A 24,078-nucleotide genomic window follows, 5' to 3' on the forward strand; every position below is an offset into this window, starting at 1 on the left:
ATCCGTTCGTGGTGGTTCTTCTGTCTTCAGCGATGGCTGTCCTCAACCAATTGAAAAGTATGAAAGTTATACGACACGAAAACAGCGCATTTGCTGCAGGAAATACGAAACTGCCAAGACGCCTAAGTGATAGTTTCATACTTTCTGCGTTATGGTTAGCGCTCTCGCACCTCATTTGTGTTTATATGGACATATTTATACAGTAGACATTCAAGTTTATGAAATGTGTAGGTTTATTAGATTACTAAACACAAACAGTTTCATTGTTTCTAAACATCGTATCGAAACATTACATTGTACTGTTTCATTTGTTTCGAAACAGTTACGTGTTTCAGTTTGCCCATCTCTAGTATGGAGAGCGGAAAGAATAATTGTTTGAATGCCTCTCAGCGTGCAGTGATTATTATAATCTTATTCCCACGATCCCTGTGTGAGCGATACGTGTGGGGTTGTTGCATATTCCTAGAGTAATAATTTAAAGCCGATTCTTGAAACTTCGTTAAAAGAATCTCTCGGTATAGTTTACGTCTATCTTCAAGAGTCTTCCAGTTCAGTTCCTTCAGTAGCTCTGTGACACTCTCCCCCAAACTAAACAATCGTGTGACCATTCGTGCTGTCCTCCTCTGTACCCCTTGCTAGTCCAATCTGGTACGGATCCCATACACTTGAGCAGTATTCTAGAACCGATTGCACGAGTGATTTGTAAGCAATCGCCTTTGTGGATTGATTGCACTTTTCGAGTATTCTGACGAATAAACCAAAGTCTACCACCTGCTGTACCTAAGACTGAATCTATGTGATCATTCTATTTCATATCCCTGCAAAGTATTACACGCAGGTATTTGTATGAGCTGGCTAATTCCAACAGTGACTCATTGATATTATAGTCGTAGGATACTACGTTTTTCCGTTTTGTGGAATGCAAAATTTTATATTTATTAACAATTAAAGCAAGTTGCCAATCTCTGCATAACTTTGAGATCTTAAGAAGATCTGAATATTTATGGAGCTTCTTTAGATAGTACTTCATTGTAGATAAATGTGTCAACTGCGAGAAGCCTGATTTTACTATTAATATTGTCTGCATGGTCATTAATATACACTACGGACATAAAGGGTGCCAAGACATTTACCTGGGGCACACCTGAAGTCACTTCTTGATTCGACGTTGACTCTCCATCCAAATAACATGCTGTGTCCTCCATACCAAAAAGTTCACGGTCCAGTAACAAATTTCACTATGTTCATATTTTTGACAATAAGCGTGAGTGTGGCACTGAGTTTTTGGGAAATCAAGAAATACAGAATCTTTCAGCATGTCGTGTGAGAAAAGTACAATTGGGTTTCACATGATCGATGTTTTCGTAATCCTGAGTATGATTAGTCATTCATTCTTTTCACTGATACCTGTCTTTTCCAAAATAGTTGAGAAAGTTATATACAACAGGATTATAAACTTTCTTAACAAACACAACTTCATGTTCGAAAATCAAAATGGATGCGTAAAAGGTAAATCAACTAGCACTGCAGCTGCTCAACTAATTGAAGAGGTGTTACGGGGTATCGAAAGCAAGGAACATGTGGCAGGTGCATACCTAGACCTGGAAAAAGCCTTTGATTGTGTGAACGTTGACATCCTATTAGACAAGCTATGGAACATGGGCATTAGAGGTGCTGCTTATGACCTAATAAAGTGTTATATGAGCAATAGAAAGCAGTTTGTTCTACTTAAAACGGAAAGTGGTGTCTACAAATCAGAGATCACTTGCATAAAATATGGGGTGCCCCAGGGCTCGGTATTGGGCCCCCTTCTGTTCTTGATCTATGTAAATGATATTAAATACTGTACTATAAATTCCAAAATTGTTCTGTATGCCGATGACACGTCCATTATATGTAAAAAGGAATCATGTAATGAACTAGAGGCTGTAATGGTCGCCTGGTCGTAGATATTGCTAATTGCTATAATCGCACTATTTCACTCCAATTTACGGAGCTTGTTAGCACTTGATGTTAGGTTGGCGCCATTAAAATGCATTGTAGTAATCGCTGCTGCTTGCTGGATCGCTGCTGAGTCTCGATGCTGATTCTGGCTCTAAATCTGGTTGTCTAGGGTAAACACATGCGGTCCCGTGTTTTTCATGTGCTTTTGATGATAAAGACTGAGCGAAACCAACACATATGTAAACATCAAATATTTATTACTTTGGTGGCCATATTAATTCCACTGTCCACCAAAGACCATAACACAACACAAAGTAGTACTTCCTTTACATGCTCTTTGCATTGTTTTTCCATCCCAAACAATAACACAGAAACACACTTCACCAAAGTGACATTCCGATGCTTTCGACTGCCTCCGACTGCCTTTTGACCCTTCTCGCTGCTTGTATTTATAACATTGTCAAAGAACTACTAAAAAGAGATATAGTTTATAAGTCACATGTACATCTGTTATCATAATTTGTGCAGAAAAGTTATTAATTTGCATCGAGTGACATAATTTAACATGTTATTAAAATGACATACAGATTTGTTGAATTGACAGAATAATTCTTTGTTACAAAAAGGCCATTTTTTAGAAGTTTGTCAATTGACTTCTCTAATTTGCATAAATAAGTAACATGAATTTTTAAGAATTGCGTTGGTTTTTGTCTAAAATAGGACTGATTACGTGAATACTGAGTGAAAACGCTCCTAGTGAACAAATAGGTTTCACTGGGTGATTTTTATTTAAGGAGATCCAAAATACCTAAGTTGGCCACTATTTTTCGTGCTTCATATTAATTATTTGAGACGAATTTAGTGTTTTTACATGATGACATTTGCTGTATTAGTGATCAAGTGATATTAACTTTTGTGTGGGTCAGTTATTCAGTATAATTTAATGGGTTGACTGTTTATGGAGACATGTTATGCAATCATTGTTAACATACACAATAACTTTTCTATAATCATAAATACTCGTTAAACTGGTTGAATTTGGAGAGTATCGCATACTTTGGTAAAGTAAAGCCTTTAATATGTTCCGTTACAAGGCCGAGTGTAATAATGTGACAAAAGAAATTGTTCAGTTTTTTAATGAAAGCCACTTAAATGTAAGCACCAGTAAAACATGTTTGATGGAGTTTAACAAAAGTAGTTTGAATAATGAAATTAAATTATACATGGGCAACGAATTGGTAAAGAAAGAGTCTAGTGTAAAATTCCTTGGCATAACAATCCAAAGCAACCTGAAATGGGACACACATATTGACTCTAGCAACTAAGTTGTCAAAAAATATATTTGCAATCAGTACTATTAGCAAGTTCTGTAGAGACACCGTAGTCCTAAAGACTGCATACCATGCTCTTTTCTCCTCTCACTTGAACTATGGTATTGAAATTTGGGGGGCAACAACCAAAGCTAATCTAGATAAGCTACTCATTCTTCAAAAAAGGGGTGTGAGAATAATCTGTGGAGCAAAATATAGGGAATCTTGTCGCGACTTGTTTCCAAAAACAGAGGTGTTAACTGTTACAAACACATACATTCTAAAAGCCATATTGCTTGTGAAAAGACTGCACCCAAACACTTATTCAGATTTCCACCAGTACAATACTAGAAATAAAGAAAGATTTTACATTGGCAGCCACAGAACAGCACTTTACGAAAAGGGGCCTCAGTATGCAGGTATAAAATTAGCTAATGCACTGCCTAGAGCAGTCATGGCTCTTCCTACAATTAAACTGAAACATCAGCTTAAGAAATTTTTAGTAAAACACCCTTTCTACACATTAGAAGAGTACCATACTTATATGAAGAACAACAAATGCTTTGTGAAATTATGTGAACAGAAATAAGTAAACACCTTATTGTAATTTTGTTGTAAATTAATGACGTATTCAGAAGAATGTGTCTTGTGTATTGTACAAATAACTTTAATCATTACTGTTTCTTTGTACATGTGCAGTGTACCATTCGATGTTGAAGAAAGCTATTATTATTATTATTATTATTATTATTATTATTATTATTATTATTAACTCTGGGAGCAACTGTATAAAAAGTCACCTGAACTCTGGCGCATTCACTTCAGAGAGGAAACATTCGACTGTTTTGGCATCGTTATTGTTGGCTGCAATCTGTTATCACCTTTCGTTACTGATGTTGTCATTCCAATATTTACTTCTTATTTACTGCCAGTAATCAGGTTTCAGTTACGGTTTTTTGTCCACATGAAGGATCAGCCTTTACTTAAAGTAAACTTTATGAATGGATCAGACTGCAGGAAGGCTCAGTGGCGTCGTACTGGAAAAAAATCATATGGCTGGATAATATGTGACCCTCAAGATAATTTTAATGCGATATACGGTACCATATTCCGAAACTGTATTGATTAAAAACATTCCAACAAAATCAGAGAAGGATGACAAACATTTCTTATGAAGAAAATACTTTGGACACTTGACAGTATAAGCTTAAAAATTCACCAAATAATTTAAAAATTGTGTCATATGCTTTCTGTTCGCATCATCTCACCATTTACTAAAAGCTGATTATCCGAGATGGGTTCAAATCAGCGGGAAGAGAGAGACAGAGCTACAATAAATTTATTTATCCGTGATTGGTACAGAGCAGCTGAAAGATAGAGACTGATCTTCAATCAATTTAAACAAAAAAGTATTTTTATTTTTTTAAACGTAAATTTTAAAGTAACATCAATAACCTTTAAAAGCAACCGAAAATTCCTATTTAATGCCAAAAGTACGAAAAATTCGTAATTAAGAAAATAAATACAGAGTTTTAAAATATGTTATTTCTTAGAAGTATACATTTGCATGCGTGAATTTTGCTTTCGTGATAGCATGAAGCACAGGTTAAGGTGCCTCGACTGCCGGACGCAGACGTGGTTTGTTCCCCCACAAAAACTCTTGAAAATTTCTTTTATGTTATTTTATTATTAGAATTAGCACTGCAATGCAGTAATGTAAAGTCGTTTCACTGTACGGAACTCTGACATCTTTGGTTTCTTTCCACATCCCATACATCATTCTCCGTGGGTAGCATGGAATCCGACGAATGTAGTGCAATGTTTTCTGTGTAACAACGCCTACTAGCTGAAGTGCTGCCTGTAACGTGCCAACACTCACGAATGAGTGTACTAGCAGATAATACTACTGCTTCTTCTTCTACACTTCAAGAATTTTGGTGACACCCCGCTTTTTCTTCAGTCTTCCTTGGATTCCTCTCCCTGTAGAATCTTATAATTTTTAGAAGTAATCTTTGGATACTCATTCTACTGAGTTCATTCCATGTTGTTCAGTCATCATGGATTTTATTTCCTATTTACAGAGGTTCAGTTCTTATCTAATGTCATCATTCTAAATTCTGTCAAATCTACTACATCATTTTACTGCTCCGAGAAATCTCATTGCTGGTGCCTGAATTCTATTCTCTTGTTTATATTAGATCCATGATTCTCTTATACACAATAAACGGGAACAACTATGATCTTATAAAATCACAGCCGTGTCTCTTTCCGTTTTTTTTTTTTCAGTCTATCTGGTACCAAGTTATCTTTCTAGTACTAAGTTTGTTTTGGAATGTAAATGATCGTTGAGGAAAAGACAATTGTTGCCGACATTTTAACTCAACCCCGCCGATAAATCTGTCATTTCAACATTAACGTTACAGAACCTACTAGTTAGGATAAGTGATGAAGTATTGAACGGTGACAAGGATGTTTGATGACGTCCTGTTTTCATTTAGGTGAGAGAGGTATTGAAATGAAGCCCTGGGATAGTGCAGATGCGTCGCACAATTTTCATAACCACATTTAAGTTAAGGATAGGAGTCGATTATGTCAGCACATTCTCCTTTTACTTGATCATGGCGATACTTCCTTGTTTCAAGAAATATCGGGCCTGTTATACGCCAGTAACTGCCCTCAAGCGGAAGTCTGGTTTGCACAGCGCTGAATTTTAATAGGCTTGTTTCTACTGGAGGTTGTATGCGCTAGCCTTCGTCCGACATTACTGGGGACCTACAATTTTAACACGGTCAGCGAACCATAGTGCAACTTGAAGTTTTCCCATATAGAAATCAGTGCAAGAGGCGAAAGAATCGATAAGTGAGAAAAAACGTAGGACCGACTGGGATAATAGGAGTTATGTTCTGACTCCTCCAGTAGCCCAACGAGCCGTAGTAGACAGCTTAGGCACTGTTACTTTCAGCCGATCGCGTCCAAGAGTTTTATCTGTGTCAGTGAGGTGGCGTCGGTCACTTGAAGCTCTTTTTGGGGAAAACAACACCCCCTTCTATAGTGTTATAAACTTTCCTTCTGTTTTCTAGTTTCCCCACTTTTTTAATTTCGCTCGCATTGCTGCTGATTTCCATTTTTTTTCCTACCTTTGCGCCCTAAATCCATAACAAAAAAAAACTATATAAGTGATCCCTTGAATTCTCAGAATCTACATCTACATCTACGTGATTACTCTGCTATTCACAATAAAGTGCCTGGCAGAGGGTTCAATGAACCACCTTCATGCTGCCTCTCTACCGTTCCACTCTCGAACGGCACGCGGGAATAACGAGTACTTAAATTTTTCTGTGCGAGCCCTGATTATATCGTGATGGATCATTTCTCCTTATGTAGGTAGGTGCCAACAGAATGTTTTCGCAATCGGAGGAGAAAACTGCTGATTGAAATTTCATGAGAAGATCCCGTCGCAACGAAAACCGCCTTTGTTATAATAATTGCCACTCCAATTCACGTGTCATGTCTGTGACACTATCTCCCCTATTTCGCGATAATACAAAACGAGCTGCCCTTCTATGTAACTTTTCGATGTCATCCGTCAGTCCCACTTGATGCGGATCCCACACCGCACAGCAATACTCCAAAATAGGGCGGACAAGCGTAGTGTAAGTCTCTTTGGTAGACCTGTTGCAGCTTCTAAGTGTTCTGCCAATGAATCGCACTCTTTGGTTTGCTCTACCCACAATGTTATCTATATGGTCGTTCCAATTTAGGTTATTTGTAATTGTAATCCCTAAGTATTTAGTTGAATTTACAGCCCTCAGATTTGTGACTTATCGCGCAATCGAAATTTAGCTGATATCTTTTAGTACTCATGTGGCTAACTTCACACTTTTCTTTATTCAGGGTCAACTTTCCGCACCATACAGCTATCTTATCTAAATCATTTTGCAAGTCGTTTTGATCATCAGATGAATTTACAAGACGGTAAATGACAGCACCATCTGCAAACAATCTAAGACGGCTACTCAGATTGTCTCCTATGTCGTTAATATAGATCAGGAACAATAGAGGGCCTGTAACACTTCCTTGGGGAACGCCGGATATTACTTCTGTTTTACTCGATGACTTTCCATCTATTACTACGAACTGTGACCTTTCTGACAGGAAATCACGAATCCAATCGTACAACTGAGGCGATACTCCGTAGGCACGCAGTTTTGTTAGAAGACGCTTGTGAGGAACGGTGTCGAAAGCCTTCTGGAAATCTAAAAATATGGAATCAATTTGACATCCCCTGTCGATAGAGCTTATTACTTCATGAGTATAAAGAGCTAGTTGTGTTTCACAAGAACGATATTTTCTGAATCCGTGCTGACTATATGTCAAAAAATAGTTTTCTTCGAGGTACTTCATAATGTTCGAACACAGCATATGTTCTAAAACCCTACTGCAAATCGAAGTTAGTGATATAGGATTTTAATTCAGCGGATTACTCCTACTTCCCTTTTTGGGTATTGGTGTGAGTATATAATTGCTATATATGGAGCTATTTTATCAGCATACTCAGAGGAACTTGACTGGTATACAATCTGGACCGGTGGCTTTGCCTTTATTAAGTGATTTAAGCTGCTTTGTTACACCGAGGACATCTATGATTCTCATCTTTGCAGTTGTTCGTGATTGGAATTCAGAAATATTTACTTCGTCTTCTTTGGTGTCCTATCAACGGATCCCTTCTTTTGGTCAAGTTGTGCCACAAATTTCTTTCCTCCCAAATTCTATTCGGCACCTCCTCATTAGCTACGAACACTTAAATCTATATTCGATGTTAACAAATTTCTTATAATCAGAAATGCTTTTCCCGCCATTGCCAGTCTACATTTTATACCCTCTCTACTTCGACCGTCATCAGTTTTTTGCTGCGCAAATAGCAAAACTCATCTGCTACTTCGTCTCGTTTCCCGATCAAACTCGCTTGGCATCACCTGATTTAATTCGACTACATTCCATGATCCTTGTTTTGCTTTTGTTGATATTTATCTTATATCCTCCTTTCAAGATACTGGCATATACATCTACATCTACATGGATTCTCTGCAAATCACACAAGTGCGTGGCTTACAAAACACCTTCACAATAGTTCTCTATTATTCCAGTCTCGAACAGTGCGCGGAAAAAACCAACACCTATATTTTTCCGAGCTCTGAATTCCCAGGTTTTATTATGATGATCGTTTCTCCCTATGTAGGTCGGCGTCAACATTTCCGCATTCTGAGGATAAATAAAGTTGGTGATTGAAATTTCGTGAGAAGATTACGCCGCAACGAAAAACGCCTTTGTTCTAATGATGTCCACCCAAATCCTGTATCATGTCACACTCTCTCCCCTATTTCTCGATAATACAAAAGTGCTACTCTTCTTTGAATTTCTCGATGCACTCTTTTCATCCTATCTGGTAAGGATCCCACACCGCACAGCAGCACTCCAAATGAGGATGGGCAAGCGTGGTGTAGGAAGCCTCTGTATTACATCTACTGCATCTTAAAAGTGTCTTGCCAACAAAAAGCAGTCTTTGGTTCGCCTTTCCCACAACATTTTCTGCGTTCGTTCCAATTTAAGTTTTTCGTAATTGCAATTACTACATATTTAGTTGTATTTACAGCCTTTAGATTTGACTGATTTATCCTATAACCGAAAATTAACAGATTATTTTTAGCGTTCATGTGGATGGCCTCACACTTCATTATTTAGAATCAATTGACAAATTTCGCACCATACAGATATTTATAATCGTTTTGCAACTTGTTTTGAACCTCTGATAACTTCTCTGACAGGAAATAAAATCCAGACACATAACAGACACAATTTGACTACAAGCCGCTTGTGAAGTACAGTGTCCATTCCTTTCAACTGCTCTTCCGAGCCCCTTGCTGTCTCAGACAGAATTACATTGTCATCGGCAAACCCCTCTGAACTTTAATTCCTACTCCAGATTTTTCTTATGTTTCCTTTACGGCTTGCTCGATGTACAGATTGAATAACATCGGGATAGGCTACAACACTGTCTCACTCCCTTTTCAACCACTGCTTGCCTTTCATGCCCCTCGACTCATGTAACTGTCGTCTGATTTCTGTAAAAGTTGTAAATAGCTTTTCACTCCTTGTATTTTACCCCGCTACCTTCAGAATTTCAAAGAGAATACGTGTCAACATTGTCAAAAGCTTCCTCTAAGTCTGCAAATGCTATAAACGTTGGTTTGCCTCTCCTTAATCTATTTTCTAAGATAAGTCAGAGTCATTATTACCTCGCGTGTTCCTACATTTCTACGGAATCCACGCCGATCTTTCCCGAGATCGGCTTCTACCAGTTTTTCCATTTTGGTGTGGGGAATTCATGTTAGTATTTTACAACTATGACGATAGTTCGGTAATTTTGCACACTTGTCAGCAACCGGTAATTTTGCACACTTGTCAGCAACTGCTTACTATGGAACAGGAATTATAACATTCCCCTTGATGTCTGAGGGTATTCCGCCTGTCTCATACATCTTACACATCAGATGGAAGAGTTTGTTCATGGCTGGCTCTCCCAAGGCTGTCAGTAGTTCTGACAAAGTTGTCTACTCCCGTTGTCTTCTTTCGACTTTTCAGATTCTTCTCGCAGTATCGTATACCCCATCTCATCTTCATCCGAGTCGTCTTCTATTTCTATAATATTGCCTTAAAGTTCGTCTTCCTTGTATAGACCCTCCATCGTACAGCTGCACCCCTTTTCCCCAAAGGCCTCTAATTTTCCTGTAGGCGCGATCTATCTCATCAGTGAAATATGTTTCTAAATCCTTACATTTGTCCTCTAGCCATTCGTGAGTTGCCATTTTGAAGTTCCTGTCAATCTGCTTTTTTAAAACATTTTGATTCCCTCCCGCATGCTTCATTTCTATATTTTTCCTATTTCAACATTTAAATTCAGTACCTCTTGTGTTACCCAAGGATTTCTACAAGGCCTTGTTTTACGTAGTTCATTCTCCGCTGTCTTCACTATTTCATCTCTTAAAGCTCCCATTCATCTTCTACAATATTCTATTCATCTGTTCTAGTCAACCCTTGCCTAAAGTTCCCTCTGAAAATGTCAATCTCTTTCAACTTATCCAGGTCCCATTTCCTGAATTTCCACCTTTTTCTAATTTCTTCTTGACATAACCAGAGAAAATTTTCTCCGTACTTTGAGCAGGAAACTACGTCCAGCACAGCGCACATAGATTTTTGGCACCCCCTGTGAGCTACAAAACGTAGTATCAATACAGAGCTCTCAAGATACAATGTAACATCGAAATAGACTGCAAATAAAGAAAGACCAATAAATGCAGCTAAAGAAGTAACCCCTACCAAATAAAGAGAAGTCCATGTATGCTCATGGTTCCTGCCGGGACGTCGGTAATTGGTCTCGATAGTATTCTCATTCGTCTTGTTAATTATTTCTGGACGGAATTGAATTTTTTCTACACTTTGGTGAAGCGTTCTGATTTCAAGATTAAACTGTGTACTGGGCCAGGACGTGTACAGAGGTATAATTTCCTGAATAGTACGTAATAGCAAAACACCTCCAGAATGAAGTGACAATTTTCCGCCTGGCACAGACTTCTACCCATTACCACCAAATTAACACCGTAGGAAAAGTAAACATAACGGATACTGAATTGTTGCAGCGACTTGAAACTGTGTGGTTATTGTTGTATTTTGTCAATTGCAAAACTTTATTCTCTTCATACTATAAAATGTCTCAAATCCAGCAACTTACAACTACCAGTAGGAAAATGAAATTCCTTGTCAGTTCAAAAGTAACAGCGTTTATGCATAATAAATCGACAAACAAATCCAGTTTTCTTACTGGTAACGGATGTGACAGATCTTAATAACAATGTGAAATGAACGAGCAGTTGGTTTGGATGAGTCGATGATGGGCAAAATTGTTACTTACAGAATCTCAACAACAATCACCAACAACGTTATAATAATACAGCAGAAAATAAACAATGCTTCGTTTCTGTACAGAAAAGGAATAAAATGACAGATTCGTATATTAGTGGCACAGCTAACGATCCCAATCTACGTACTTCAATCGTTCGTGATAACGAATCTTGAGTCAATGGAACACGCAGCTTATTAGTATGTCCAGTGTGAGCGACTTATCCTGCATCACAACCTACGCAGTTTAGTAGTTGCTGTGGAGACATGAGCGATCTTCGACAGCAGTTTTAAGTTATTGTAGACGCAACCACCTATTTTATTTAAAGATTCATCTAAGGTTCCATTAAAATGACAGAATATTTGGCAGTTTGTTTCCGATTGACGCATGTATACATTATGCGAAACAGAAGTGTATCAAATATGTTTATAAAAGAACGATAACTGCAGACGGGCAACGATGAGTTAGTGACAAAGGACACCACGTGTCCGAGTTTAATTTAAACTACTGTTTCCTGAAGACACGCCTAAGAATTAGTATTATTTTAACAGTCACGCTCACAGAGGAAAGATACTGTTTCCTATTACGATGATGCAGTTGTTGAAAGAGTCAAAGAAAGGTTGGGTACCATTTCATGATCAGAGCCAGTACCAGGCATAAAACTTCATCAGAAATTCTACCAAACGCTTTCTCTGAAAATTATTTTCAGTGGTTGGTTCAGGAGCTCATTCAAAGTGTAAATGGTCGCGAAAACAGGCTTGACCTGGTAGCAATAAATAATCCTGAGCGAATGAGAGTCATGACGGATAGAGGGACTAGTCACTACAAGGTCGTTGTAGCGATACTGACTGCCATGACACGATGCGGGAGACCTGCACCGCCGTACTAGACAAGGTCCTAGCGGAGGTGGTTTGCCATTGCCTTCCTCCGACCGTAATGGTGATTGATGATGACGAGGACGACACAACAACACCCAGTCATCTCGATGGCACGTGAAAATCCCTGACCCCGCCGGGAATCGAACCCGGGAAGCGGGAACGCTACCGCGAGACCACTAGCAAACCCACCAAAAATAAACGTAAAATACAATTATTTATGTAAAAAAAGCAGATTAAAAATTCGCTTGGCGTCTTCCCAAGAGACAGTTTCCATTCCTTGGAACTAATTATGTAAGCGTAGAATAGATGTGACTTGAACTGAGGAAACATTTCGACAGCAATTGAGAGACGTATACCAAATAAATTAATAAGAGACGAGCCGGCCGCGGTGGTCTCGCGGTTCTGGGCGCGCAGTCCGGAACCGTGCGACTGCTGCGGTCGCAGGTTCGAATCCTGCCTCGGGCATGGATGTGTGTGATGTCCTTAGGTTAGTTAGGTTTAAGTAGTTCTAAGTTCTAGGGGACTGATGACCACAGAAGTTGAGTCCCATAGTGCTCAGAGCCATTTGAACCATTTGAATAAGAGACGAAACGACCCCCGTCTTACACAACACAGGTCAGAATACTGTTGCAGAAGTAACGAAAAAACATGCCAAAAAAAACGCAAAATTTCCAAGATTCCCGAAGTATTAGGGAAGCTGTGCTTCACCATTTAACAGTTCGATGGGAAAATTTACTGCCAGCTGTGCAGACTTTTCTTTGATTGGAAAGCGATCAATGTGTGTTTCCGCCAAGAAGGTGAGAATGTGTGCAACAAGCTTATTTGGCCTTTTGTCGCTAATAAAGAAAATAGACTGCCGGAGTGCTATATTTATTTTGTACCTCATTAATTACATTTACTTCACGAACGTATCAAAGCTTATACGAAGAGGTCTCTATAGTAAGAAAACTTCGGAGCAATTAAAGTCAAGCTTCTACATGCACAAACTAGTTTTCGTCGAAAAAGGTTTTCATACGGAGAAAAAAATGCCTAACACACACTCACACACAAATTATCAAAAGGATAATGGCAGCAACGTCAGTGCGATAAGTGTTCAGTGACATGAACCATTTATGGCTTAGGCTAGACACAAACTGTCAATGTGGAAAAACCAGAATTATGCATTCGTTCTTATTTGAAGTTTGCAACAAGCAACGATTTTTACCAAAAACTTAAAGGCAACAAAAATTCGTTGAAAGATGTAACTAGCAATAATATATATAATTTTTAATGTTACGAACTGATTTAATGTTTTCACCTTCATCCTACAGCTCAGCGAATCCATTCGCCAATTTAATCTGGCAACCCTAGGCAAACCACAATCAATATCTTCACTGCTCGACAGCGATGATAATCTTATCGATGACAGTGCCACAAAAGAGGAAGGGCAAAGGTGCAGAGTTCGAATTTCGGTCCGGCGCAAAGTTTTAATCTGCCAGGAAGTTTCATATCAGCGCACACTCCGCTGCAGATTGAAAATCTTATTCTGCCGCAAAAGAGGAGTTTCTAAATAAAAGTTTTTCGAAATTCCTTCACCAAGGAAGACGAAGTAAATATTTCAGAATTCTAATAAAGAACAGCTGCCCACGTGAGTAACTTGGAAGCAGGTATTCTTGTAGTGAAACAACTCAAATCACTTAATAAATGCAAGTCTTACGGTCCAGATTGATTACCAATTAGATTGTTACAGAGAATGCTGATATAATAGCTCCACACATAGGAATAATATGCTACCGCTCGCTCGACGAAACATCCGTATCTAAAAACTGGAAAGCAGCACAGGTTTCACCAGTACAGAAGACACGACGTATGAGTAATCGGCTAACGTCAGTTTGCAGTACGATTTTGGAACATATGCTGTATTGGAACACTACGAGTTATCTAGAAGAAAACGATCCATTGATAGGTAGTCCGTACGGAATCAGAAAGTATCGCTCGCGTGCAACACTACCAGCTCCTTATTCTCATGCAGGAATGAATGCTCTCGCTAGTGGATCTCAAACTGACTCCATATTTATGATTTCCAGAAGGCTATTGTGTCGACAGCTGGGCCAACACCTTGTAAATAGAGTGGCTTAAGGCACGCTATGACTAACGCAGACGGGCGTGAAGTACTGGAACAGGATACGTAATTAATGCTATGAAGAAAAGTATGTAGCTGGTATAATACTTAACTTTATTTATCCTTGTTGTACATCTCTATGGTGAACACAAGTGAGACTCTGATTACAATCACTGTAAGGCTAATTGCGCCTTGCTAGTTCGTAGCCATTAACTTAGCTGAAGGCTATTCTGTCTCTCGGCTAATGAGAGAGAAAGGCTTCGTACGTCTAGTCGCTAGCTATGTCGTCCGTACAACTGGGGTGAGTTCGAGTCAAGTCAGTCTCTCGAGACCTGTCTTGTGGTGGCGCTAGGTTTGCGATCACACAGTGGCGACACGCGGGTCCGACATGTACTACAGGACCGCGGCCGATTTAAGCTACCACCTAGGATGTGTGGTGTCTGGCTGTGACACCACAGCTATTGATACCGTTTCTCAAAAGCAGCTTGTAATCAAATTGCATGCTACAGAATATCGTCTTAGTTATAAGACTGGATTCGTGATTTCCAGTCAGAAAGGTCACAGTTCGTATTAACTGACGGAAAGTCACTGAGTAAGTCATAAGAGATGACCGACATTCCCCAAGGAACAGTTAAAGAGATTTCTGCTTTTCGTAATCTATATAAATGATTTATTAGACAATCTGAGCAGCCCTCTTAAATCGTCATCAGAAGATCAAAACTAATTACAAAATGATTGAGAAAAAATATCTGTATGGTGCCACAAGTTGCAATTGACTCTAAACAATACAATGTGTGAGGCCAGTCATATGAGTATTCCTTTTAAGGATTACGTTAAATTTCGGTTACACGATGAATCGCACAAATCTAAAGGCTGTTCATTAACTAAATATCTGGTGATTACAGTTACGAACAACTTAAAGTGGAACGACCGCGTAGAGAATGCTGTGGCTGAGGCGAACCAAACACTGCGTCTTACTGGCTGAACATTTCAGCTGTGTCCATAATGGATGGACACGCCATGTCGCGCACAAACGTGCGGTGCAGAGCTGCGCAAATCGTTCGTAGGTGCGCACCAATGTTTCAGTGTGCACGTTCGCGCGTCAATAACAATGGAAAACAGAAATCGACACAGCACGGAACTAGTTCATTGTTGCGCAGCGGGGCGCAGTTTGAATTTCACACCGGGCGGGGTGCCAAACGTCTCTTGCGCGGTGCAGCCGGTGTGGATATGGCCTTAAGAGATGCAACAAATCCACTAAAGAGACAGCGTACACAACACTTGCCCGTCCTTTGCTAGAGAGATTCTGTGAGGTATGAGATCCTTACCAGACATTATAGACCTGGGTGTCCAAAAAAAAGGTAAGTATTTTTGGGCCGCATATGTATTAACACGAATAAACACAGAAAAAGGGAAAAAAATCAGGAATAACGTCGTTTGCGGGAGTTTGGGAGCCTCAAATCGAAAATATTCAGTTTATCATAACATAATCGGATATTTTTTTACCGATACTGTGACAGATGCTCACTTCTTGTGCCGCAATGATACTTTGAGCCGCATTCGGCCCGCGGTTTTGACACCCCTGGGATAGACGGGGGACATCGAAAAAGACAGCTGGTAATGTCCTATCGCAAAACGGGGGAGAGTGTGACAGGGGTTTAATATGCGAGTTGGGATGGTAACCATTGAAACAAAGGCGTTTCTCGTTGCGGCGAGATCTTTTCGCGAAATTTCGGTCACCAATTTTCTCCTCCAAATGCGAAAATATTCTGTTAACGCCTACCTACGTACGGGGAATGTCGTAATAAACTAAGAGAATCAGAGCTCGCACGGAAATATGTTCGTTTTCCCCGCGCGCTGTTCGAGAATGGGACGGTAGATATATGCAACAGATTCAAAGAACCCTCTGCCAGGCACTTAAGAGTGGTTTTAAATAGTATGGTTGGGAATGTTAGCGATCTTACTTGTGATAATTACTTATGAAGAACCTGTCAGGATTGCGAAATATTTATTTGAAATGATCGGTTTCAGCACATACAGTAGGTAAAACCGGTCATTTTAAATAAATATTCTGTTATCGTGACTGTTTCATCATAAGTAACTTTAAGAGTGGAGTGCAGAGTATTTAATAGTGATGTAGATGTAGGTATGCCCGTCATCTTCTGGTAGATAGGGCAGCTCGTTTATTTTTTGTGCTAACTGTAAAACATCTGTTTCACATTACGTGTTTTTAAAACAAATCCTACTGCTAACGGAATCCTCACAGCTAGCATTGGTATTGACCCAACCCATCGACTTCTACTGCAGCTATCCTGCGTCAGACATGAGACATCTGCAATGCAGTCCCTTGAGACTTAACATTTGTTTGTTTCTAATATAAATGAACAGAATTAATATACGAAAACCAGGAAAGGATAACAATCATAATTCGAGAAAGCAGTGCTACACCTACAACTGAAAAAATCTCCAGATCAGTTATTTTCATTGCTCTGTCGAACACGTATTTCATTCTGCAGTCTTTCTAGCAAGCAAATGTAAGACAATCGACCCTGGTTAAATGTATCAAGTAACTGCAATGATCAATTGCCGCCTTAAGTTGGTCACTGTCGTACGAGATACCGTAGTAATATTTTCAGATCCGTCTTCAATCAGGACATCAATTATTAGCTTCCATCGTGCACATTGTTGCAGTAACAAGTTCGAAACGTACACTACTAGGATTTCTGAATATTTCCATGCAATACTATTCCTTTGCACAGTACAATGTCCACGACAAATATGGTGAAAAATAATTTACTGAGCTCTACGCTGAGCACCGCACGTCACGTACGCGAATGTAGCAAAGTTGCAGGTGAAAAAACTAGCAGTGTCTCCTAATGAAATATTTCGCCCGTTGCTTCCAAATATCAATTCTCATGTCGCTTTTCTTAACTATTTTTGAGTTAGAACACGTACAACGAACAGTGACGCTTTCCGAATTTGTAGACGAGCGATTCTAACGGACTTACTTGTTCTCCACACCCTATGCCAGGGACAGTTCCGGTAAAAATCATTATTGACTTCTCCGTCACGTAAAGCGTGCCGCCTACATAAACTCCTGTTTCTCTTCAAGGCTGTGAACCCACGGACTAAGTCAGTGCCACTATGTCGCCTACAGTTAAAAACGAACACTTTCCCCTCCTACGTTAACACTTAGGGGCATGGAACAACTGTTAATCTTTTAAATTCTTCATTGTCAATGACAGTCACATGGCTATTAAATTCTTTTTGCATGTTGCCCTCGCCTAACAGCCGTTCGAGAACTCTATGCCCTTAAATATACGTCTTTTAAAAGCATTACGTCATGAAGCCCACGCGCGAAGTAGGCCACCGCCTTCTTACTCATTCGTTTTTCCGTAGAAGGCATCATGGATAATACCGGTTGTGGCCCTCGTATTCAGCTCTTGGAACGCCTACAGTATCCAATAGCAGAGCGCGTTTCAAACACGGTAGGGCAAGGGCCAATCACAAGCTTCGTTATATGCTGGACTGCGGAGTCTATATAAGTGAAATCTGACGTTGCAGCCGTCACTTTAACCTCGGCGCGGGACATCTTTGCACGTTCCAGACGAGGCAGAAGTTTGCGGTTTCGATTTTTTCCATTTGCTGAATTCTAGTGACCGATAACAAAATGGTAAGTTACTTCGTAACATTAATGCGTTTAGGCTAGGCAGAAATTTTCGAAATAGATTACTCAGTTTCAAGATTAAGTTTTGTTAACGATGGCACCGAAATGTTCATAGTTTTAACGTTAATTGTGTTAAAGACTATTCGTATGTAAGAACACCGGTGGTTGTATGCATTTATTACAACCAGGTTCAAGAATGGCATTCGTGTTAAAATAAGGCATGGAAGTTTCATTATGGTTTCTCAATTTGAGGTTACAGATTTGGGTGGGGCACTTTGCCGGCCGGCCGCCATGTTTGACACGTTTCCAGCTCCAGTTCGTGAAGTGAAGTGAAATGTATTTCCATTTCAGTTTCTATTACAGGGCGAAGATAAATGATCTTGAGCGAAATTAAATTTTCAATTTTCTTTTTTCATTTGAGATTGTTGGAGCCAATGTGTGCACTTTACGTTGTAACTTATTTCATGTGTAATTCCACTATTTTCGACAGAGATACGCGTTATTCTTTGTTTTACTTGTGTAATGATTTTCATTGAGCCGTGGATGAATAGCTGATGTTCCTGTTCTGTAGGAATGTTGATGTAGAACTGTCTGGGGAGAAAATTTAGTTGTAAGAAGAAAGTTACTTAATGTGAATGAAGACTGTAAGTAAAGCCATTAATAAGTGTTTTCTGTATTTCAGCGTGAATGTATCTCAATCCACGTTGGCCAAGCGGGAACTCAGATTGGTAATGCATGCTGGGAACTGTATTGCCTGGAGCATGGCATTCAGCCCGATGGGCAGATGCCATCAGACAAAACTATTGGAGGGGGCGATGACAGCTTCAATACATTTTTTAGCGAAACTGGTGCTGGGAAGCATGTGCCACGCGCAGTATTTGTGGACTTGGAACCGACTGTTGTTGGTAAGTACAGAAACATTATACGCCGACGTAGCATTTTCCGTTGGTTTAGGACAACAAACAGTCAAAAGGCTGGTTTTACTAGAAGAAACTGCATATTCTTGTGTTGATGAGTTCGGAAACCGGTGGATACTGTCCTCCTGCTTGCAGATTCAATTGCGAATTGGAGCCTGCCCCTTTTGCAAGTACAAAATTGTTTTCTTATCCACTCATATTCAGTGGTTTTTTCATTTATTTTACCAGAAAAACTCCAAATTCCGTTTTATTCAGGTTGGGAATAAATTAGATCACATTTAAATTGCATATATATACTTTTATGTATGTTCTGGAAGAACGTCGCACATGCTCCTTTAATAATTTATTATTGCTGTATTTTGGTGTTATTTTTTCTGCAAAATTTTTGTGCATTTAGTATGACCTGTGGACAGTGGTAAAAAATTTGAGGCTTGGATATGGGGAATTGTGGTGTCGTTTGTTGTTTATGGATTGTTTTAACTTTTAACAATTTCTCCTACTCCTTGGTGAATTATGGATGCCCTGTGCTATAGTTTTTGGATGTTCTAATTTTCTTCTAGGGTTATCAAACAAACCCATACCCCCACCAGATAATTCTCCAAGGCTTCACTAGTTATCTGAAGCCTATAGGCAAATCTAAGTATGCAAGACCTCAAAAAAAATAGTTCCATTTGAAGTGAAACATCTGTTTTTGCAAAGTTGATGTATTTAGACCCATGCCTGATTTTTATAGTATTGGTCCCTCTTTAATTCCATGCAATGGCATGTTAGCTCTGCAAACACGAAAATAAGCAAGGTGGCAGCTGTTCCCCCAGTCACAGAGCAGGACATGGGGTAGTTGGTATTCTACAGCACAGTGTAAATGAACTGATCTTAATGGTTTTTCCTGAAGTAACCTAATGTGTGTCCTGTCCTGTGGTCTGCTTGGCTGGCATGCAAACTAAGTAGCCACTTCATTCGTTTTTGTATTTGTAGTTGCCTATTGTGGAAAATGTAGACTTTCAGTTGTCACTGAAAATGGTTTGCAGATTTAGTTGTTAAAGTGACAGCGTATGTTGTATCTGCTGGTAAAAAATGGTGCTATGATTTCTAATCCATGGTTTATGCATTTAAATTGCTTCAGTGGTGGTCCAAATTTCTCATCTGCAATTCATTTTTTCCATTGCAGATGAGGTGCGTACTGGTACCTACAGGCAGCTGTTCCACCCTGAGCAGCTGATTACTGGCAAGGAAGATGCTGCAAACAATTATGCCCGTGGTCACTATACAATTGGAAAGGAAATAGTGGATCTTGTGCTGGACCGTATTCGCAAGCTTGCTGACCAATGTACTGGGCTTCAGGGATTCCTGATCTTCCATTCCTTTGGGGGTGGTACTGGTTCAGGCTTTACTTCACTCTTGATGGAACGTCTGTCTGTGGATTATGGCAAAAAAAGCAAACTGGAATTTGCTATTTACCCAGCTCCTCAGGTACGTTAGTTTTGTGAAACCCTGTATGTTGCCTAAAATATTCGAAGTTTTGTGTGCTTTCTATAACTAAAGCATGGTGTTAAATTCTCAGGTCTCAACAGCAGTTGTGGAGCCATACAACTCCATCCTTACCACTCACACCACTTTGGAACATTCAGACTGTGCTTTCATGTGTGATAATGAAGCTATCTATGACATTTGCCGCCGAAACTTGGACATTGAACGGCCGACTTACACCAATCTGAACAGGCTGATTGGCCAGATTGTATCCTCAATCACTGCATCTCTTCGCTTTGATGGAGCTCTTAATGTGGACTTGACAGAATTCCAGACCAACTTGGTTCCCTACCCTCGTATCCATTTCCCACTTGTTACCTATGCTCCAGTAATCTCTGCAGAAAAGGCTTACCATGAGCAACTTTCTGTGGCAGAAATAACAAATGCTTGTTTCGAACCTGCCAACCAGATGGTGAAATGTGATCCAAGACACGGAAAGTACATGGCATGTTGTATGCTGTACAGAGGAGATGTTGTGCCGAAGGATGTAAATGCTGCCATTGCAACAATTAAGACAAAGCGAACCATCCAGTTTGTGGATTGGTGTCCAACTGGCTTCAAGGTATGTGTGGTTATACTGTTATCTGAGATTTAGCTGCTAATTGATGTTTTATGGGGCAGAATGGAAATATTGTGTATATTTACTAAACCTTTGTTAATTGCTACAGGTGGGAATAAATTACCAACCTCCTACTGTGGTACCTGGTGGTGATCTTGCAAAGGTTCAGCGTGCTGTTTGCATGCTGTCAAACACAACTGCAATTGCAGAGGCCTGGGCTCGTCTTGACCACAAGTTTGATTTGATGTATGCCAAGAGAGCGTTTGTCCACTGGTATGTCGGTGAGGGTATGGAGGAAGGAGAGTTCTCAGAAGCCCGTGAAGATCTGGCTGCCCTTGAAAAGGATTACGAAGAAGTTGGTATGGATTCTATTGAAGGAGAAGGTGAAGGAGCTGAAGAGTACTAAGTTTGATAGGTGGAAAATGCCATTTTCTGATTTGTTTGTGATGTCATTTAAGTTGTGATTTGATGTTCAAATTTTTTTATGGTTGAAAAATACTTGCTCATTCCACTTTTTGTGTAATAAAATTTGTTTTGGCATAAGTTGTGTAATGGTTATTTCAGAAATCCCGAGTCAGTTAGCAGTTAAATCGACAAATTGTTAGAACTGTGTGTATTGCTGGTATGCTTGATAGCTTTCTGGTGTGATAACTTAAGGAATTCTGGGAGTTGGTGACAAAGATTATTTTTTTGTGGAGTTTGATTACAAGGAACCATTGCAATGAATGACTTCAGCTTAATGAAAGCTAGTTCTCAGCAGTATGCTAAACTTTCAACCTTCAGTGATAATGCTGTAAATGGGACATCTTAACAGTATACTAGTACATTTCTATATACAGGCAAATTTCTTTCATACTCCACTTAGTGTTGGAATGTGAATATTAAAACTTGTCTTAAAACGAGAGATGGAGGAAGAGTTACTGTTAACATGATTAAGCCTTTCAGAAGATTATGTTTGGAAACTTGCGTTTATTAAGGTGTGGTCAATAGAAAATGGGCTATTGATGGAATGGTATTAAAGTTCTATTTAATGGTTGAAAAAACTGAAATAGGCTTCAGCTCACATTTAGTCTGTATGGTGTACTAAAGATGGAACACGTAGGGCACTGACAGAAAAGAATGCTTTCTTAGGTTTGTAAGATTTCCACTATCTGGCAGGTAAGTGTTTTGCCTCTGATGGCTTCTGAGAGATAGAAAACTTTACCTATTGTAAAAAAAAAAAAAAAAAAAAAAAAAAAGCAAATGCTTAATTGTTGCACATTGGTCAGGGACAATGGCTTGTTAACTTCAGATTGAACTGATAGGTGGGTGTAAAAATGGAAATTTTTAGCAGAACCTCACTATTTTACTGGAGTAAAATTTTGAACTAATGATCAGTTGGGTGTTTGTAGTTTTTTCAGAATGTGAGTTGGGATGGAGTAGCATTCTGACAAAAGGATTAAGTTTTTGTATGTAGATACTTAAAATTTACTAGATGCCTCTCACAGTCTAATATATAGTCGCAACACTCGCTGCTGTGAAAATTGTTACCATTTGACAATTCAAATGACACTAGCGGCCAGAAAGCTCGCCTTCCTCTGACGGCAGATGCGACATTAAAATGTTTTTCATTCGTTTTGTAATTTATTTACTAAATAGTTAGTATATTTTTGCGTCACGGGTGTTAGAACAGTGAGTCATAAATGATCGTGAAATATAAGTAAACAGAGCATGAACTATTGAAGTGAAGTGACAAGCTGCAACATTTTCTTGAAGAAATAATTAGTATACAATCACACTTATTCCACTGAAAGTAAGAGAATACACACTGTATATCCCACATATGAAGTATATAGATGCTCTTCCTTGTGTAAAAATGAAGCGACACATCACTTCTCAATATGTTCTGCTTTGCAGGAAGCCTGCTTCCAAAATACAATTTCCATCTTGTTCTTTGTGGTGTCAAGTTATCCCAATAAAAAGCATGACTGTTTTAAAACTCTATTATATCCCATTGATACATTTAACGAAAATAAAATTGCGTGAATGAGTCAGTCCTAACACTTTAACAACCAAAATGAGCGATTTTCATCACTTTTTCTTCTCTTGCTCCTACAGACTAAGTAGAAGAGCCTTACCTTGACAAACAGTCTTAACAGCAGCTTGGTTTCAGCACAGCACCCAGGTGGAAAATTGGGGATTTCCATCATGTTCACAAAGAAAGCACCACAATTACTTATGTGAGCATATTCATCAAAAGTAAAGTCATCTTAGTCTCACAATAAGTTAAAAATTCTTTGACATCTTCTGTACAAATAGGCTTCCAAAGTTGCCTTCATAGCTTTTAAAATGACAAACTTTCATTTGCATCTAAGTCTTGGCTGTCATCTACAAGCACTGTCCTACATTTTAACAGTCATGAATTGTATGCAATTTCTTTAATACATAACCGGACACGTATCTCGTGCTGTTTGCCTCTCCGAGGTGTGTACAAATTTCCATGACTATCCATAGCTTCAGTCTTTTAATATTTCCAAATGTCTTGAGGCACTTGTAATGCAGTTCCTTAAGGATACAGGCACTTTAACACTATATGCATTAAATATGTCAAAAATATCATTTACTTTTTGGTAAAAATGTGCAGTAGCAGATGATGTGGTGCCACAAGTAACAAGTGTCTCAATTCCTGCTGCTACTGTTTGTGACTCAACACACGAGCTGCAGTGCTTACCTCGTTTTGAAAATGCTGGCAGTTGGACAGCTCTTTTGGTGAGCTTGGGGGTCAACTTTTACTTCCTTTCACAATCACTTAAGTACAACTGACAGATGTCCTTCCATGAAGCAGTGCCAATCCATCCTTCATCTGTTGTGTGGATAATGTTATACCTGAATAAATTATTACATATGATTTTTATCAAGTGTGTGGTGTCATAAAAGTAGATCTTACTTCCTTCGTGTACTAAGCATGGATTAACTGGTGCGATACCCAGTCTGTGCCTCCACTCCACAAAATTCGAGCCTTGGTCAGTCACACGTTTTTACAACCAAACCAATCTGAGTTTTTTTGAAAACTTCAGAAAATATGCACGTCAGATGGGTGGCTCCCACTGGTCCTTTGGAGAAATAATATACTAATAGCTGTTTAAAATTTGAGAAGATGCCGTTAATCATTATAACTAATGCAGTATTGGCAACCACAGATGTACGTATGAAACCCATGTCTTCAAATCCAATAACAC

The 24,078-nt window shown here is 39.2% G+C and overlaps 1 protein-coding gene and 1 long non-coding RNA gene across 3 annotated transcripts in view; one reads left to right on the forward strand and one right to left on the reverse strand.

The window, feature by feature from the left end:
* The window catches only part of LOC126244061 (uncharacterized), a 112,244-nt gene extending 94,933 nt beyond the window's left edge, over positions 1 to 17,311 (reverse strand). Inside the window, exons 1-2 of one of the 2 annotated variants that reach the window (XR_007545373.1) lie at positions 17,199 to 17,311; positions 4,055 to 4,291 (exon numbers count right to left, since the gene is read on the reverse strand). This is a non-coding gene — a long non-coding RNA (uncharacterized LOC126244061). Of the gene's footprint in view, positions 1 to 4,054; positions 4,292 to 4,522; positions 4,621 to 17,198 lie in introns of those variants that run through there. The other variant, XR_007545372.1, reaches the window with a different exon arrangement.
* Positions 17,312 to 17,707: 396 nt separating this feature from the next.
* LOC126244077 (tubulin alpha-1 chain-like) lies at positions 17,708 to 21,403 on the forward strand. Its single transcript, XM_049948209.1, has 5 exons — positions 17,708 to 17,863; positions 18,540 to 18,762; positions 19,943 to 20,244; positions 20,336 to 20,863; positions 20,970 to 21,403. Exons 1-5 carry the CDS (start codon positions 17,861 to 17,863, stop codon positions 21,264 to 21,266), a joined length of 1,353 nt encoding a protein of 450 aa, XP_049804166.1. The 5' UTR covers positions 17,708 to 17,860; the 3' UTR covers positions 21,267 to 21,403.
* The last annotated feature ends 2,675 nt before the right edge of the window (positions 21,404 to 24,078 follow it).

Source organism: Schistocerca nitens, chromosome 1 (genome assembly GCF_023898315.1).
Source record: "Schistocerca nitens isolate TAMUIC-IGC-003100 chromosome 1, iqSchNite1.1, whole genome shotgun sequence".
NCBI lineage: Eukaryota > Metazoa > Arthropoda > Insecta > Orthoptera > Acrididae > Schistocerca > Schistocerca nitens.